This window comes from Rhinolophus ferrumequinum, chromosome 2 (genome assembly GCF_004115265.2).
Source record: "Rhinolophus ferrumequinum isolate MPI-CBG mRhiFer1 chromosome 2, mRhiFer1_v1.p, whole genome shotgun sequence".
Taxonomy (NCBI): Eukaryota; Metazoa; Chordata; class Mammalia; order Chiroptera; family Rhinolophidae; genus Rhinolophus; species Rhinolophus ferrumequinum.
The window spans coordinates 64,379,392-64,397,235 of NC_046285.1; the positions used below are offsets into that span (position 1 = coordinate 64,379,392).

At 42.4% G+C, this 17,844-nt stretch overlaps 1 protein-coding gene across 1 annotated transcript in view; it reads right to left on the reverse strand.

Moving 5' to 3' along the window:
• Positions 1–17,844, reverse strand: part of USP13 (ubiquitin specific peptidase 13) — a 104,472-nt gene that overhangs the window by 19,632 nt on the left and 66,996 nt on the right. The window contains exons 11-17 of the mRNA XM_033135075.1: positions 14,912–15,037; positions 13,662–13,815; positions 11,502–11,676; positions 8,230–8,318; positions 5,787–5,909; positions 4,389–4,415; positions 1,236–1,379 (exon numbers count right to left, since the gene is read on the reverse strand). Of these exons, the coding sequence (XP_032990966.1) occupies positions 1,236–1,379; positions 4,389–4,415; positions 5,787–5,909; positions 8,230–8,318; positions 11,502–11,676; positions 13,662–13,815; positions 14,912–15,037 (838 nt within the window). The remainder of the gene's footprint in view (positions 1–1,235; positions 1,380–4,388; positions 4,416–5,786; positions 5,910–8,229; positions 8,319–11,501; positions 11,677–13,661; positions 13,816–14,911; positions 15,038–17,844) is intronic.

Genomic DNA, 17,844 nt, shown 5'->3' on the forward strand with positions numbered 1-17,844 from the left:
TGGGAGAAAATATTTCCAAATCATATATCTAAGATATTTGTATTCAGCTCTCAGAACTCAACAATAAAAAGACAAATAACCTCATTAAAAATAGGCAAAGTATTTGAATCAATATTTCTCCAAAGATATATAAGTGACCTATAATATGAAAGGATGCTCTATATCACTCACCATTAGGATAATGCAAATCAAAACTACAATGAGATACCACTTCACATCTACTGAAGTGGCTGTAATAAAAACAATAATAATAAGCATTGGTGAAGATATGGAGAACCCTCATACATTGCCGGTGGAATGTAAAATGGTGCAGACACTGTTGAAAACAATTTGGCAGTTCCTCAAAAAGTTAAACATAGAGTTACCATATGACAAAGCAACTCCACTCAAGGGAAATGAAAACATATCCACACAAAAATTTGTACATTTATAGCCACATTATTCATAATAGCCAAAAAGTGGCAACAACCCAAATGTCCATCAATTGATAAAAGGATAAATAAAATGTAGTGTGTCCATATAGTAAAATATTATTCAGCCACAAGAAGTACTGATATATACTACAACATAGGTGAACCTTGAAAGCATTATGCTAAATGATAGAAACCAGACACAAAAGATCTCATATTGTATGATTCCATTCATATGAAATGCCCAAAATAGGCAAATCCATAGAGCCAGAAAGTAGATTAGTGGTTGTCAGAGTCTAGAGAGAGCAGGCGGATGGAAAGTGACTGCTAATGTGTACAGGATTTTTTTGGGAGAAGACAAAACTGTTCTAAAATTAGATAGTGGTAAAAGTTGTACAACTCTGTAAATTTACTAAAAACCATTGAAACGTACACTTTAAATGGACCAATTGTCTTAATAAAGTAGATCAAAGTAAAAGCTAACTAACACATTTTTCATGCACATTTTTCTACATCAAGTCCTCATCATCTCCTAGCTACAAGTATATCCCACATCTTTCCAGTGGTCTTTCTGCCACTGATTTATATACATGTTAAAGGGTGAATTATGTCTCAATAAAGCTATTATTAAAAAGAGAGAGAGAGAAAAGAGAAACACTGTGACTTTGCTATATAGGCAACGGTAGCCCCTGGGCCCCCATCACCACGGCAGATTATGAGCTAAAAAGTCATTTTCTGGAACATTCAGAGGACATAGAAGTGTCAAGGCGTAGTATCACTGAGGACTGCATCAGACTCCAACCACCCCACTTTCCCACCGCTTACCTGGCTCTTCCATGTGAACGATGATCCAGTTAAAGGCCACCTCGGCTCCCATATTTCCAGTAAAGTACACGGCCTTCCGACACGCTTCTAGAGGGAAACCCATCTCGGCCAACTGCATCACTGACGACTCATCGATGTCTGATGCTACACAGCACAACAGAATATTCTGCTGTAAAAAAGTAAACTCTCTTTCTTCTTGTTTTAGCTTCTCTTTACCCATTTATCCACAAGCTAGCCAAAGAAAGTGCTATGTTGTTTGGTGTGCAAATGGTAGTTTAACTTTGTTTTGTTTTATGCCATCCAAATATTAAGCTGTTTGAGTTGACCTAAATCTTGACCTCAGTAGAAACCATAATAATTACCTAGACAACCCAAGCCCTGAAAAACAACTGTTTAATTTCATACGGGAGATTTAGTGTATTTCCAGAACCATTTCAGCCTCTGAGATCGTACTTAAGACCTTTACAGATACCTCTGCTATGACTGAAATTTGAAAAAAAGAGCATTAGCTACAGGCCAAAAAGCCAGTTCCTTAAAGCTCACAGGAAGTGACAGCCGGCTTTTAGGGCTATCAGCAATCAAAAGAAGTAATCAACCCTGGGAAATGGAGAGCCCAAATGTTAAGTACAGAAGAAAAACAATGTTTTTTAATTGTGTATGTTTAAAATATTAAAAAGGATAGCTTTACAAACCTAACTTGGGCTTGGACACTAAGGGTTTGTTTTCTTTTATTTTCATAATAATATATAGGTATTGGTAGAGATGTGTGTATATGTGTGCATAAATATATATGTATATGTACGAGTATATGTGTATACATGTAAGCACATATGTATATGTATATACATGTACATTATATGTGCATACAAATTTATAATTATGTATACATATACATATGTATACATACGTGTGTATATGTGTGTATGTATACAGACCTATAGGCTTGTATATATATATTTGTACATGTGTGTACATGTATGTGCTTATATGTATACACATACACTCCTACACAGTGCTCTCAAATTATACCAAAGGGGTAAAACAGGAGCACAAAATATATCCTTTATGTTTTCCATGTCCTAAGGTCTCTAATCTATTGAAAATTCTGTCAAAGATGGCAATGAATAAAAGGATTAAGAAACAAAGATATTTGTTCTACAAAAATTATATTGAAAATAATGTTTATCAAAGTTCTCTCTTACAAAGATAACAGAACATCGTATTAAGGCCAAATTGTAAAAAAGCAATGATGTAGGACAGCAGTGATTCCCAAATTGCCCTACAGTATTCTAGCGTAAGAAAGATGTGTGTTATTGAACCACAAAGCAAGAGGTTTCCATGGTCAAATAAATTTTTAAAACCTATCCTCTATATTCTTCCCTTAGCAATTCACAATGTGCATTAACATAGTGAAGACTCAAAAAATCCTGTAATAAAGACTCTTACAGTAAAGACACTACGAAAGTCTTTCTACAGAACCCCTTTCAGCATAGATTCTAACGTTCCTTGGAATGCAGTCTAAGAAGTGCCGCTCAATAAGAAGTGTATGTATGTATGTAACAGCATACATAACAGCATGTTAGATTGAAAATATATAATTCCATTTTTGTGAAAAATAAAGTGAGCCAGGCATCAGTAAAGAATAACAGAAGGAAATATGCCAAATATTAAGAGTGATTACAGATGGGTGATGAAACCATAGATGACTCTTACTGCTAATCCACAGTTTCTAAATATTTCTTTACTTTTACAAGAAGAAAATAATCAAAGTTATTCGTTTTAAAAATCTGAGAAAGGTAAATTAACCCCAGATAATTCTATTTTCTCCTGTTGAGTGCAGCTAATTGCTGATAAGACAGCAAGCTTAGATCTAAGAAGAAATCAATGCCCAAACCGCTAACACTGGGAAATGGCTGAGTGCTACGGTCAGAGACAAACTCCTCTGGCATGGTCAGTTCCAACCACCCATCACCTCCCCTGGGGTAGGAGCCTGCGGCCAGCTCTCTGCAGGATCAGGAGCAGCCAGCAAACCTCTCAGATTCCAGGAAAGGTCAAGTGGCATGAAAAGCACACTTGTCCTAGATCTGGTTCTGGTCCCAGCTCTTGGGTCTCTGAACGTTCCTGGGTCTCAGTTTTATCCTCTGTAAAAGGTCACCTGTCCTGCCCTTCTTTCTACAATAAGGAAATGAGAATCTGGACTTGGTAATGCTAACATTACATACAACTGAAAGAATTCATGGAATAATGAAAGCAATGTGACTCGTGGTAAACATTTGAAAGTATTAACAGCCACTGTTATTATTACAATGAGATTATTCACAGAGGCAACGGTTTTCCCAAGATGCTCACTGACCCTAACAGCTTCTTCTAGCAATCAACAAATCAGAATTGATCCAAGAAAGGAAATGTGGAGGTCTAAGCCACGTGATCAATCATTTGCAGTGTAAATTCCTTGAACTTCTGAATTAACAAATAGTTCATCTCCACAAAGGTTACGTAGAGAAAAATATTCAGAGTATTTAGTATTAAACACTCCCTCTTCCTCCTAGTAATGTCTGAATATTCTCTATAAATAGTTTCTTTTTTAATGTTCTTTTTAGAAAACCAAAGTACATCAACTCCCACAGGATTAAGGAACTAAAAGCCTACAAAATTAACACAAAACGCAATGACACTAATAACCTTGAGAGTATTAATCAAGACTACCACCTCCTGTCAGTTGTGTGTCTTTATTATGTGCCCAGGGTCAAGAGTATAAAAAATAACTGGCCACTGAGCCATCACTACTGAAAGAGGCCTGCTCACGTGGCCAGAGGGAAGAAATGGCATTGTTAGCCCCATTCAATCAGGAGGAAACTCAAGCTCAGAGAAGTTAAGTAAATTATTCTAGGTTGTACAGTCATAAATGGCAGAGCCAAACTTCCAACCCATGGCCGGTTGGCTCTCATGCTTACGGTCCTTCTCCTGAGCTACAGGGCCACTTCATCACTATGCCACTGGTTTACATGTGCTGCTAACTCAACTTGCAGACAAAGAATCATTTCCACTGTGGCAAAGCTGGATATGCACATGTACAGAAAGAACCCCCATAGGTAAATGTGTTAGACCAAAAACAATTGTAGGACACTGGGGAAATTTTCAAAAGATACATACGGTCTATCAGCTGGTTCATCAGGCGATCTGGAAAATCAAGGGAAAGGGCAGAAAACGAGATCAAACCATGGCAAAGCGTTGTAGAGGAAGAAAAAGAATCAATGCAGGGCATGCCCTCACTCTGTAAGCCCTGGGGACCCCACAATGTTGTCAACCTCTCAATCTCCCCCGCACAGACCACCCCAGCCTGCACAACACAGTCATTACAGTAAGGAGGGAAGATACCAGGGTTCAGGCATTTAGAGCAGATAAACCGTAATGCTCTGACTATCATCGCAATAAACTAAATCATTTTTCTCCCTGTATTTCTAAGAACTCTGTACAGTAACAAACCAATGATTCTATTCTCAGAGAAAGCAGGAGCAGAGCTAATAAACCATCCTGGATTTCCCTGATGCTCATACTGATCTCTTTTTCCTCAAACCACCTGTACTACATAACCCAGAATGCCCCACATACAGGTCTCTTCTCTACTCTCCATACTGTGTGCTTTTACATCTGACTTAGCATTAGAGAATCAGGTAACAAAGATACCTCTCTTGAATCCTATCTTGCTCCTCCTGGATTCACCTTACCCTTCTGTGCACTCAAACTGAGTCACCAATAATATTCACCGCTCAGCTCATGGCATACCTGTGGTAGAGGTGCCCAGAGTGCTCCATCACTGTTAGTTATTTCACCTAATTAACTCTTTAGGAAGGTGAACAGCAAGCAGGTACGCAAGCAAAGTCAGAATGAAACTGATGTCACCAGAATAATTGAGCTAATAATGAAACCAAGATTTTTCGACACTGTCCTTAGAAACACAAATGTGAGGCAACTATTTTATGTTTATGTCCTTTTCCCTTAAAAATTTAAGTATTCTAAACAATGACCAATTTAGCATTCACAGAGTGAAAGAAAAACAAACCGCTCCCTTGCTAAGGAGCAGCGATGAAGTTGAGGAGGTGAGATGTGGGCAAGATTTTTAAAACCAATATTCTCTGTTGAATTGCTACTTTTGGTTGTCTAAAGGTGCTCCTGAGAATGACACAGCTCCCCTGGACTAAGAGCCTACTGAAAATGCACTCCTTCTCCTCCCTCCAGGCCCATTTGGGAGAAGTAGAGAGAGGGAAGGAGGCAATCTCAAAGGCAACATAAAACTTTCTGAAAATTGGCTGCCGCTATCGCCATTGATTTCCACAAGCGTGTGTCAACTGCTTGTGTTGGGTCTGTGCCTCTTCCCATGTCTATTTTAAGCTTATGGTTGCAGCCAGGCCTCACTGCTGTGTGACTATGGTGGGTTATAACCCAGGAAGACAGCCAAGAGACCACAGAGTGGTGGGAGAAAAGTGACTATTCCCACAGAGAAGAGTGGTGGGGAGTGGAAGAGATTGTCCTCCTGGAAGAAGACGATACCTTTTGAGTCATCAGGAATGACTATTGGGGGGCTGATGTCCGGAAGTTCCTCCTCTCCCGGCTGTAACCCTCTGGCTCGGAGATGGTTAATATCAAGCAGATCTGGCATATCAACAGAAACATCTGCAAAATGAGAGAGATCACACATTCACTAGATTCTCCCAAACCCCACAATCACCTCCTGAAACCAGCATCACTAACTCTACATGTAAGTGTCTAGGCAGACCTAAGGGAGGCTTTTCAGGTCCCTGGAGTTATCACAGAACCGGGAGACTCAGCAAGACTGATGTGGAGAACCAGGGAAAGTACAGAGGGTGGAAGGGTTTTCACAGTGAACAAGAACAAATGGGATAAGCCAGAGGTCGCAAACTGGCAGCCCACAGACCATTTGTAGCCCAGACACTCTCCGTTTGTTGGTTTTAAAATGTTAGCAACAAATTCCAACTTTTAAATCAGAAGATTTAATTTAGAAATCCAGATTTCCAGCTTACTTTGAAAAACAGAAAGCTACAGCATAGTCTCATAACGTGTGCCCTCGGTGACAGTCTGTCACAGACCTATTCCTACTGCCCCCATGAACCTGGGCATCGTATTTCTGCTATTCTGATTCTTAGGGTAGAAAACCGTTCCAATCCCTGTCTTTATCCAAGGTGGAATACCCAAGATAGATAGCTACATGTTTCTTATACCCAGCCCACCTCTTTAATTCATGTTATCACCCTGTCCTCCTTAGGCATTTGAGTTTGCAACCTCTAGTTTGTGCCTTTTCTCACCTCATGATGAGTAATGCAATTTAACTAAAGTAATAAACGAAGAATGAAGTTTTAAAGAAATTACTCAAATCTCAAATGTCTTGGTCTTGGGGGTACATTTTTTTTCTCAGCTCAGTTGTTACTGTTACTGTATTGACATACTCAAATACAAATTTATCAGTCTAATATCCTATTGATATTTAGTACTGCATATATTCAGACATAGTAATAATAATGAATGGGTTCAAATGTTGGTGTAGGGTATGTCTCTAGGGCTAGCAAACAGAACCTGAAAATACTGTCCCCAAAATCAGTTATGATGCCAGGTACATAAACCCTAATTTAAAACAACAACCCAAAGAAAAAGCTTAGGTAAAAAAATTTAAACCTCAGGGAACAGCAAAAACAAACATAATATATGACCCACAAAATCAATACAATTATTCCTCAACAGAAAAATCCAGGTTCATTAAAGAAAGCTTTGGGACTCCTTTAAATTCAGGAAGTCTATGAAATCTCATCTGAATTTCTATTCTTTCTCAGGAATTCCAAGGACAAAGAAAAATAAGAAAACTATTTCCAAAGCAATTCAAAGCCTTTGGAAGCAGTCAGTGTTCTCCCAGGTGCTGCTCAGGTTCATGCTGAGTGATGAGGACCCTGCCCTCTGCCCTCCTCCCTGCCCACAAATTTATTCCACCAAGAAGAGTAAAGATCTGCCACAGAATCAGTCACAGCCTAGAATCATGTCACAAGGCAAACAAGTGCTGCAAACTGTTAGAGCCGGAAGCTTCTGGGAAATCACTCCAGCCGATTTTTCATTTTTTTTCTTATCCCCTTCAGATGAGCAGATGAGTGCTTAATGAACCAGTGTTTTTTAAGTGCTCAAAAACATAAAAACTTTGAAAGACTGGCAAACAGTCTGACGTACTTGCTTGAGAAACCACAGAGGGTAAAACTGTACATTTTTCCACACCACTAAGGACAGCCTAATAACACCCTTGCTAGTAGATCATGATGGTGGAAAAAGTGTTCTTATACACTGTCTGGAAAATAAACCTTTGATACTGGTCAAGGCCCTTTAAAAGTAGCAAAAAGAAAGTGCAATTAAGCCAAAGTCACATCCCTTTTTTTACTGTAATGCAGCTGACTATGCTCATTTTATTATTGATAAGATTTGCACGATTTAAGAGAATGTCATTAGCCCCACCTGCCTGCTTCAGAAGCGGAGGAGAGAAGCTACGAGGAGAGTGTATGTTCAACGACTGCATTTGCACCTCCACATGTGGTCTTTGGACCAGCAGCACCCGGCATCACCTGGGAGCTTGTTAGAGATAAAGAATCCCAAGCCCACCTCAGACCTGCGGAACAAGCACCTGCCTTTTACCTAGATCCCAAGTAATCCGTATGCACATTAATGTTTGGGAAACATTGTTTATTTGATAATGTGGGTCTTGTCTTCACTCTTAGAATCCACTCACTCCAAACCCTATTACTAGAGGGTGGATTACCATGTGGCGGTTTTATCGCGGGTGCTTACCATATACTCTGATTCGAAAGAGAAAGGTGGGAATAATGGAAAAAGAATGAAATGGAACTGTTGCTGGTAGCCAGCTACACGAACTCTTTCACATACCATGTTTTCTAAATGGCTAATTTGATGTTTTCATCAAAAGCATGCAAAAGATACCTACCAAATTTTTTGGGAACCCAGTCGAGACCAAAAGTGAACTTCTTGATCTGCACTACCAAGTATTCAGGGAAGGAAGCAAATCGCGATGTTCTGGGAAACACAAGGGGATTATATCAATGAAACAAGACGATAAGAATTATGAATGTAGTTCATGAAGCATCACAGGCTTTGTCTGAGGCATACCTGGCAGCTCCAATGCTGGACTAAAGAGGAGGATCACGCAGACATAAGTAGACACACATTCCCCCACTCCTGCTCATTCCTGGCCTTTTCATAAGAAAAAAATGTTTAATGTAGGAGAATGTGGTCCCTTGAGAATGATTTTGGGTCCACTGCAAAACTGTCACTTTTACTTTGCTGTGGCATTTTATAGTTCAGAAAAGTACTTTTCAACCATTAATATTCATTGTTTTCCCTAAAACCCTTGCTGGCATTTAGTTTTTATATATATATATATATATATATATATATATATATATATATATATATATGTATGTATATATATATATATATACATATATATATATATATATATATATATATATACACACACACACACACTAATATATATATATTTGTAGGTGTGTACAGGCAACCATGCATCATGTGTTTGTATGTGGGGTTTTAAAAAGCTCTCCAAGCAATCCTAACATCTCCGCTCCCACTATCTTACGGCACAGAGGTGGCAGAAAGAGGGTTTTTATGGAACTTTGGTTGAGGTTGACTATTTGAAATGCCAGGGTTGCACTAAAATACTACTTACCTAAACACCTGGTCACATGGATACTAGAGGTACTTATATTATGCGTATCTAAAATATCTACGTCTGGGCCGGCCCAGTGGCTCAGGCGGTTAGAGCTCCATACTCCTAACTCCGAAGGCTGCCGGTTCGATTCCCAGATGAGCCAGTGGGCTCTCAACCACAAGGTTGCCAGTTCAATTCCTCGAGTCCCACAAGGGATGGTGGGCTCTGCCCCCTGCAACTACGATTGAACACAGCACCTTGAGCTGAGCTGCCTCCCAGATGGCTCAGTTGGTTGGAGCACATCCTCTCAACCACAAGGTTGCCAGTTCGATTCCTTGACTCCCGCAAAGGATGGTAGGCAGCGCCCCCTGCAACTAAAAATTGAACACGGCACCTTGAGCTGAGCTGCTGCTGAGCTCCCGGATGGCTCAGTTGGTTGGAGTGTGTCCTCTCAACCACAAGGTTGCCGGTTCGACTCCCGCAGGGGATGGTGGGCTGTGCCCCCTGCAACTAGCAACAGCAACTGGACCATGAGCTGAGCTGCGCCCTCCACAACTAAGACTGAAAGGATAATAATTTGAAGCTGAACGGCACCCTCCACAACTAAGATTGAAAGGACAACAACTTGACTTGGAAAAAAGTCCTGGAAGTACATACTGTTCCCCAATAAAGTCCTGTTCCCCTTCCCCAATCAAATCTTTAAAAATAAAATAAAATAAAATATCTACATCTGTGCTTTAAATTTAAAATACATATGGTCAATGTCTTGAGCTTCCCTTCAAACTTTCAAAAAGGTGAATTGCCTGGACTTGAGTCTGACAATTTTATGCACAGACTATTCAACTTGTACAACAAATTCATGCCCAGGTTCCAGCTCATTCTCTCCACATTTACCATCTTGGTTATAACACCATTTCTAGTTGAGTGTCAATGTGGATGTGGTGGGTATATGTAAAAAAGAAAACTAGCTGTAGACAGGTACTACAGATACCTTTTAATAGAAAAGATTCTAGATCCCCTCCCCACAAAGTCCAGTTTCCAAATCTCAGTCACTGCCTTCTACTACTTGGAATACTGCCTTCTACTCCCAGAACCCAGAAAACAAATGCACTGCTGCCCCCTAGTGCAGAAGAGAAGTCGCAGTACAGGGACAGAGCACTGTTCCAAGGGTTAAAAGACAGGAATTGGGCTCTTGGAGATGCACTTAATTTCACTCCAAATCTGGGTAAATCACAGACCCTCCCTGAGGTTCTATTTCACATCTACAGAAAGGATTTATTAATAATACCTACCATCCAGGGCTGTGCAATGTTCATGAAATGACGTGGAACTACTCGGCACACTAGAATGTACACCTAAGGAATTAGCATGATTATGTGGCCACAAAAGAGCTGGACTGCATGAGGCCCTGGGCACTGACTCAGTCTGTCACTGATCTGTATTTTGCCCCTGGCAAGTCGCTTACCCCTCCGCACCTCAAATTCTCCATCATGATGATGGCAGAAGGATACAGGCAATAATATAAGGGGGCTCATCAAAAAACAGGGGCTTACCTTTCCTAAAGAACTGATCTGCTATGATCCTGGCTCCCTCTCTAGAAGTTATATATGATCTCTAATTAAGTTTTCTTATCTTCTGAGAACCAGCAATAAACATCATTCTTACTTAAATATAACCAAGTCCTCAATTTCACCAAACCCAGCAAACTCAACCTGATATTTTCAACTTAGTAAAAATGTCTCTTCTCTGACCTCTTCCTCTTACCACTAAGCTTAAAATCTGGAAAATACATAACAGTGAAATCAACCAAAGGTCATCAGTAAATTAATGATTTCGAAAATGTGGTTCAGGGGCCCCGAGACTCTTGCAGTTGCTCTGTGTTCAGTATCTGGGTGAGGTATCAGCTGGCAGGTAAAACCATGGGGTAGGGGGCAGTGGAGGGAACTCAAGGCTGGGGCAGGGTGGGAGGAGGGGGCATAATTTAATGCTTCCTTACGGCTAACTACCAATTCAAGAGTGCCAGAAAGCAGTCACATGTAATATCTACTGTTAAGAATTAGAGAAAACAAAGACCCACCTCGGGGAGTCTAGATAGTGATGCCTACAACTAAATATTTGCAGCATTGAAGAGCAAATCAGGCCAGCAAGCATCATTCCTCCATCACAGGTGGAAGAAGGACATTGGGTGGTAACTTCCCCCCGGGACAGAACATAAGCAGAGAAGTGGACATGGGAGAAGAATCCAGATCTCCTGACTACTGGCCCATAAAACAAAACACAAAACAAAAATTATTCCCTCCCTAGCACATAATATAGATTATAAGCCTGTTTTATTGGCTAGGTCTCACAGAAGTGGGGTCTAAGACACCTAGGGTTGTGTGAATCATAATCCCATCTCACCACCCACAAATAAGCATGCGCAGACGCATACAATACTCTGCCACCCCTCCCCTGCCTCAGTTCCTGCCTCTCAAGGCCCTCTTCTCACCCCACTTCCACCACCCAAGCACACATACACACACACTTACTTCACGCCCGCGGACTTTGCCTGTAGGGCACTGCTCCAGAAATCATCAACGTTTTCTGGTTCAGAAAAGGCCTGAAGACAGGCACTAAATGGTATCTTAGCACGAACCAGCTCGGGAAGGGGTCTTCTGTTTGCTTCTGCTTCCCTTCTCGTTAATTCATAGGCAATCAGTTCATCTGCATAAAAGACCAAATGAGAGACTTTGCAATCGCTCATATCTTCTTGACATGAGAAACACCGCCTCTGGACAATCTTCCCCAAAGGCTTATGGGCTGGGTGGGACAGCGTTGCTTACTTGCTGCCCTTCACCACTCCAGAGAAGCCTACAGAAAAGCTGTTCTTAGGGTGTCTTGGATGGCACTGATAGGCTGCATCAAGCCATTCATATTTCTTTTTCCTCTTCCCCTTTGAGACTGATGGGAGGGAACTGTGAACTCTGGCCCAGGTGAGAGGTTCAGACCACATGTGTGACGTAACTGATGCATAAACCTGGTTTCTCATTCGTCCAGAGGTCAAGGCTGGTTTACCCAAACGTCACCCTTCAATCAGAGTCTTCACACCAGAGAATTTCACACTGAAAGACACCCGAGGGATCACCTCTTCCTGGGCCCTTCGTGATGATTAGAGGCCAGGGAGGGGGTAGGTCAAGGAGCAGGAAGTCTAGGACTGTAGTTAACCACCGGCACACAGCAGGTAACACTGACGTTGCAAGCCAACTCTGGGCTGAGGTTACCCACACCTTAGATTTCAGAGCAACCCACCTAGAAGGCCTTCCTACACTAGCTCTGGTCAAATGATTAAACACCAAGGGGAAAAGAAGTGAGTGTGCTGTGAACTTCCCAAGAGTCAACACATCTGCTCCTGGAAACTACCTGTAAGTCAAGATTTTATATAGATTTTTGAGTGGGTCTCTCTGGGAACTCCTTTTGTGTTTAAAAAAAAAAAAAACTCCTGATTCAGTTTTTAGGCACGCGTATTCACTTATGTGTTTCCTTAGACTGTGCTTTCAAAATTCACGCCCCAGTCCACCGTCAGTGTATGATGTACTTACATCTAGGACGCTAGCGTTCGGTGTTCCCAGCGATCAGTATCTAGAGACTAAGCTATCAATCACCTTTCTGAACAAAATAGTCCCCACTCATAAATTATACACAGCGAGTTAAACAGGATCATAAAACTGAGCGGAACACATGAGCCAGTGCCCCAAGGTTGGCAAGAGAAAGCAATTAAGCCTAATTCTAAGAAGGAAACAAATGACAGACCCTCACCCTTATTTCTACCTTGTATGAAGGGTAAGTATTTAAAAACGGGTCAAAAGCAGCATGAGCTTATAGAAAATGGAAATCATTTCACTTTAAACACATGATAATCACCACTTTCCAATTAGCACAATCAAGTAACTGTCCCCGCAAAAAAGAGGAAAAAGGGTACCCAGGGAACTGTTGGTCTTTACAGAAATGACCTGTTCATGGGAGAGAAGCAACCTAGCAGATATTTTTACTTTTTCTGCTTCTAAAATGTTAATTCTAAGTAATATCATTTATCTGTTCTGTTTGGGAAGAACCAGATTAGACTGACTGCAGGAAACTTCCACTCAGACCCCAACCTGGCGGCAGTATCTCGGCCTTCGTCCTGCTTCCAAAGTCCAGAGACCCCTCTATGGGCCTCGGCCTATAAATAGCCCCGTCACACTTCATCTCCTACAAGAGGCATTGGAAATACTCGGATGCGAAAGTGGGATTTTTTTAAGAGTCCTCTACTTGAATGTCTCACATCAAAAAATGCAGTTCTGATCATTTCCCTCAGACTTTATAGCAGAACTTATGAGTGATAATATTGAAGAATTTTCCACATGTGCAATTACAAATATTTTCCCCCAAATTAAGCTGATTCCAAGCCAACCAGTTGGTCAAATTTATAGGCAGTTAAATAGGTTCCATCCATAACCCATCCGCAAAAATCTGTGATGCATTTGATTGTTCTCAAAAGAAAGTCACATGGGGACTGAAGAAAAGATGAAAAGAGATGTGCAAACCATACACCATCTGGGCTGGGTCTACTCCTGACAGAATTGTGCTGTGACTAAACCGTATGATCTCTGCTTCGAGGGTTTTCACAGATGAAGAAGCACACGGCAAATGTCCTACTTTGGAGCCTTTACCTTTGTTGGTTGCTGCCTCCATGGCGACAGGTAACTGCATCAGGTAATCCACCCTCTCCATGTAGCGGACTTTTCGGGTCTGACAGCACTGAATGCGTTCTTCCACCAAAAACCGAAAAACATCACTTGGGTTTTCTGAGCCAATGCGGTTCCTCTGAAGGTTGGAATACATCAGGTTCATGAATTTATGAATATTAACCCATAAATAAAAATTAGCATAAAATCAAACATAACTCTGATGTAAAGACCTGGTGTTATAAAATACTCCCTCTGGGCATGCTATTTCACCAGAGTACTTTAAAAGCAAAACAACGGTATTTATCTAAACTCCAAAAATGGGGGATGGGTTCAATAAGTTATGATTCACCGTGTGAATTAATATTATGCAGCCATTAAAAATCATGGGAGAGGGACTGACCTAGATGGAATTAGAAGAAAGGGGATGAGGAAGTGAAACTAAAGAGAAAGGACTGCCCTGGAAAAATAAAACCAATGGATGCCGTGATTATATTAATGTATTCATATAAATTATTCATAAATAAAATAGAAATCATGCTGCATTCAAGTATGCAATGACATGGCAAAATGTTCACAGCAGGTGAAGTGGAAAACATTGCTTAGAAACAAAATGTAGGAAATTAATAAATGCACCTGGAGAATAACGGGTGGGTCAGACACCAAAATGTTAACACCGGTTGTTTGTAGGGGCTGCTATTATGGGTGATTTTTATTTCCACCTTTGTGCTTTTCTGTATTTTCCACAAAGAACACATTGGTAATCAGAAAAAAAAGTAGGTTTTTTAAGAGGGGGAAAAAAGGCTTTCATCATGAATTCTCAGTGGCTTTTAAAAACCACAGCATTGAATGTGATTCAACTCTGCTGTGAGCAGTGTTACCACCTCTGAGTGGTGGCAGGAGGACACCAAATACCACATGGAACTCTCAAGAAGCTTTGTCACCAAAAGAAAGAAAAGAAAAAGTACAGTAACTGACAAATACACCTATAACACATACAAATTAAAAGGAGAACAGGGCGACCCATGAGCGCCCAGAAAACAGGGCACGCGGCGTGATGACGTCAGGTGGGCAGAGCAGAGAAGCCTCAAAGAAGCCAAGTCTGACAGAGTTTGACAGTGAGAGGTTTAGGTGTCGGGGGGGGGGGGGCATTCTGGCCACGCCAGAGTGGGCTGCCCCTAGGGGCTGGGCACACTGCTTACAACCCTTCTGAGCGATTTTGAAGACTGACTCACCTCTACTAGATTCACCAAGTGTAAGAAAAACTCCTGGGCATCCTGCTGTCTATTGGAGGAGAATTCCGGATGACTCTTGCTGACAAAGGCCTTAAACATGCGTGGAGAGATCCCATTCTGTTGAGGCTAAAATATAAAAATAAAAGCAACTTACAGTACTTTCATACCCATGAATAGCACTGAGTGGCAAGCAGAGTGGGGATTACCATCAGCCCTGATCTCCAGATGAGAGAATGGAGGCCCACAGAAGGTAAATAAGAATAACGCTGACATGCACTGGATGTTTAGTATGTACCAGGCCCTGCACTCTGAGCCTGATGTGAGACTAGGATGGGACTCTTCCTGTTGACTCAAAAGTAAAAATCCACTTTCTCAAGAGAGACACTAGGTCCATCTTCTCAGGACTTGCTACATAGTGGCCAAACTGGTCCATTACAGCCCACTTCAGATCAGGCTAGAGATGCATTAGGGAGAGGACGTCCTGTGAAAAAAGTTAAAGGAGAGGTGAGCTCTACAGCACCTCCCTTCCCTCCCCAGAGGGAATAGGAGAGAACCCCAGTAGAGATTGGGGTACTTGCAAGAAAAGGCTATAGCACTGCTTGCCCCAGGCCACCACTGCAGGCTGCTCCTGAGCCTGCCCTGGGCTCTTGTGGAGCAGAGCACAGCAGTTCCCAGGAGTGTATCCCGCGCCTGGAGACGTGGAAGGACGCCGGTGCAGCGGTCAGGAAGGCAGAGTGGGAAGAGTGGGTAGACATCTTTGGCAGGACAAGGACCTATGAACTTTCCCCAAGGGCTAAAAGGATAGCTTAGAAGGCTCCTTCAGAAAGGGCACGACGTAAGATGATGGGAGGTCAGCCTGCCACGGAGTCTCGGGGCAGTAGCCAGGGGGCGGGGGTTACCGGGTCAGCTGGATAGGGCATCAGGAAGGGTCTTTGTGGAGGTCCCTGAGGAAACAAGACGGGGGCCTCTCTAAAAACACCACTAATGTGCCCCACAAAAAGGCCGGCCATGACAGAAGACACACAGTAGCCAAGAGGGAGCCAAACACACTAGCTCAGTGGGAGGCTCTTCGGCCTTTCTAATCTCTCCCGTCCCTTGATCTTGACTCTGGAGGGGCCCGAGGGGGTGGAAGGAGGCAGAGAGGTGGAGTAAGGACAAAAAAATACCAGAGGATGCCAGTGCTGGCCCTGCTGTACCACTGCTGGTTTCCAAGGCTCCTGAGCTTGGTAAGGGGAGAAGCTTTAAACTGGCTTCCTCAAGCGGGTAACATGCAGGAAATCACAGGAAATCTGGGCGATCGGCCTGAGACGCTGTAAGGCGGCAAAGTAGGAAGAGTCCACATGGCCTCTGAGGACAGGGTGGGCTCATGGCAACGCTGTTTCCTGAGTCCCCTCCAAGTTCAGTTCACCTAATAATGGTGCTACATGTCACCTCATTTAATACAATAACCCTACACGAAGGTCCCACCGTTGTCCCCATTTTATAGCTAGGGAAACTGAGACTGGCAGAGAGGTTCCAGATAGGTCTTACGAGACCAGATTATCACGCAGCTAACAAAGAACAGAGCCAGAATGAACTCCAGGTTCTGATTCAGGCCCAGGTTCGCTGCAGCAAAAACAGAGTGGCAGCTGTAACACACAGTAGGTCTCAGTGAGACAAACCTCACCTGGACACGCAAAAGAAGTTAACTCATACGCTATCTGCAAATGTGTGGCCGCTGTCCCACCGGCTTCTTCACAAAAGCTCAGCATGCTCAGCTTCTAGGCCGCGTTCCCTTCCTCTGAGGTCCAGACAACTGGCTATCTAACTGGGCCATCACTGGGCACAGAGCAAAACGCCCCTACTTCCCTTCACTTTCAGCCTGCTTCTGGCCTATCTCCTCAGCCTGACTGCAGTCTGGCCAGCGAAGGCCATGTCTCCAGGTCAATACCTAAGGTCTGGAGACGATGACGGGTGTGCACAATCATGCAGTCAGATGCAATAGGCGATAGGAAAACTCCCACAGCCATCTCCCTGCAGCCAAGGGGCGGCTCTACATATAAAATCTCTCCAACGCACATGTTCTAAGCAACGTTTCTAATAAAACTCAGGTGAATTTTCCTGTCTTGCTGAAAATATATCTGATCTAGTCATCCAGCATTAACTGACCCCAGACACTGCAGAGCACGACTGGGGTGTCTCCCCCCGAGAGCTGACAGACAATGGGGAAGATGAGTGATGATACAGAGACCTATAGCAGATGTGAAAGAACACTGCAGAGGATCTGAAACAGTGCTAGCAGCTCTTACAGGACAAGTCCCCAGAGTGGCAGCATTTGGGCATCTGAGGACTTGGAACCTGTACATTAATGACCAGCTAACACACACACACTTGGCTTCAGGTGTGCTTCCAGGGCTAGGTAAAGACCAATATATACCTGATAATTAATTTTATTACTTGTATATGAACCTCCTGAAAACTGTAAAATTATAACTTTCTTCACTCACAATGCTGACGTATCTCTACATCGTATCAGCCAATACAAGCATGCAAAAACAATCCTTATCTTTGTGCATCGTGGCTAACATTCATTGATTCACTCAACAGAAATTTACGGAGTGCTATAAAACGTCGAACATTATTCTGGGTACTGGGATGAATACTTACTAGGTCCAAGCATAGTTCTGAGCACTTTATATGTGAATCTTACTAAACTCACCCAATCTTATGAGGTGATTAGTATTATTTTCTCCACTTGACAAATGAGGAAACAGGCAAAGAGATGGTAAGTAACTGGCCCAGGATCACACAGCTAGAAAAGTCAGTCCCTCTCTTCCCCTCCCTCCCCTCCCCTTTCTCTCTCTCTCCTGTCCTAATACTGCCTCTTGCACACATGTGCCTAGTTCTCATCTCTGATGACCCTGAATCCATCTTACCAGTTGCTCAAAAACACA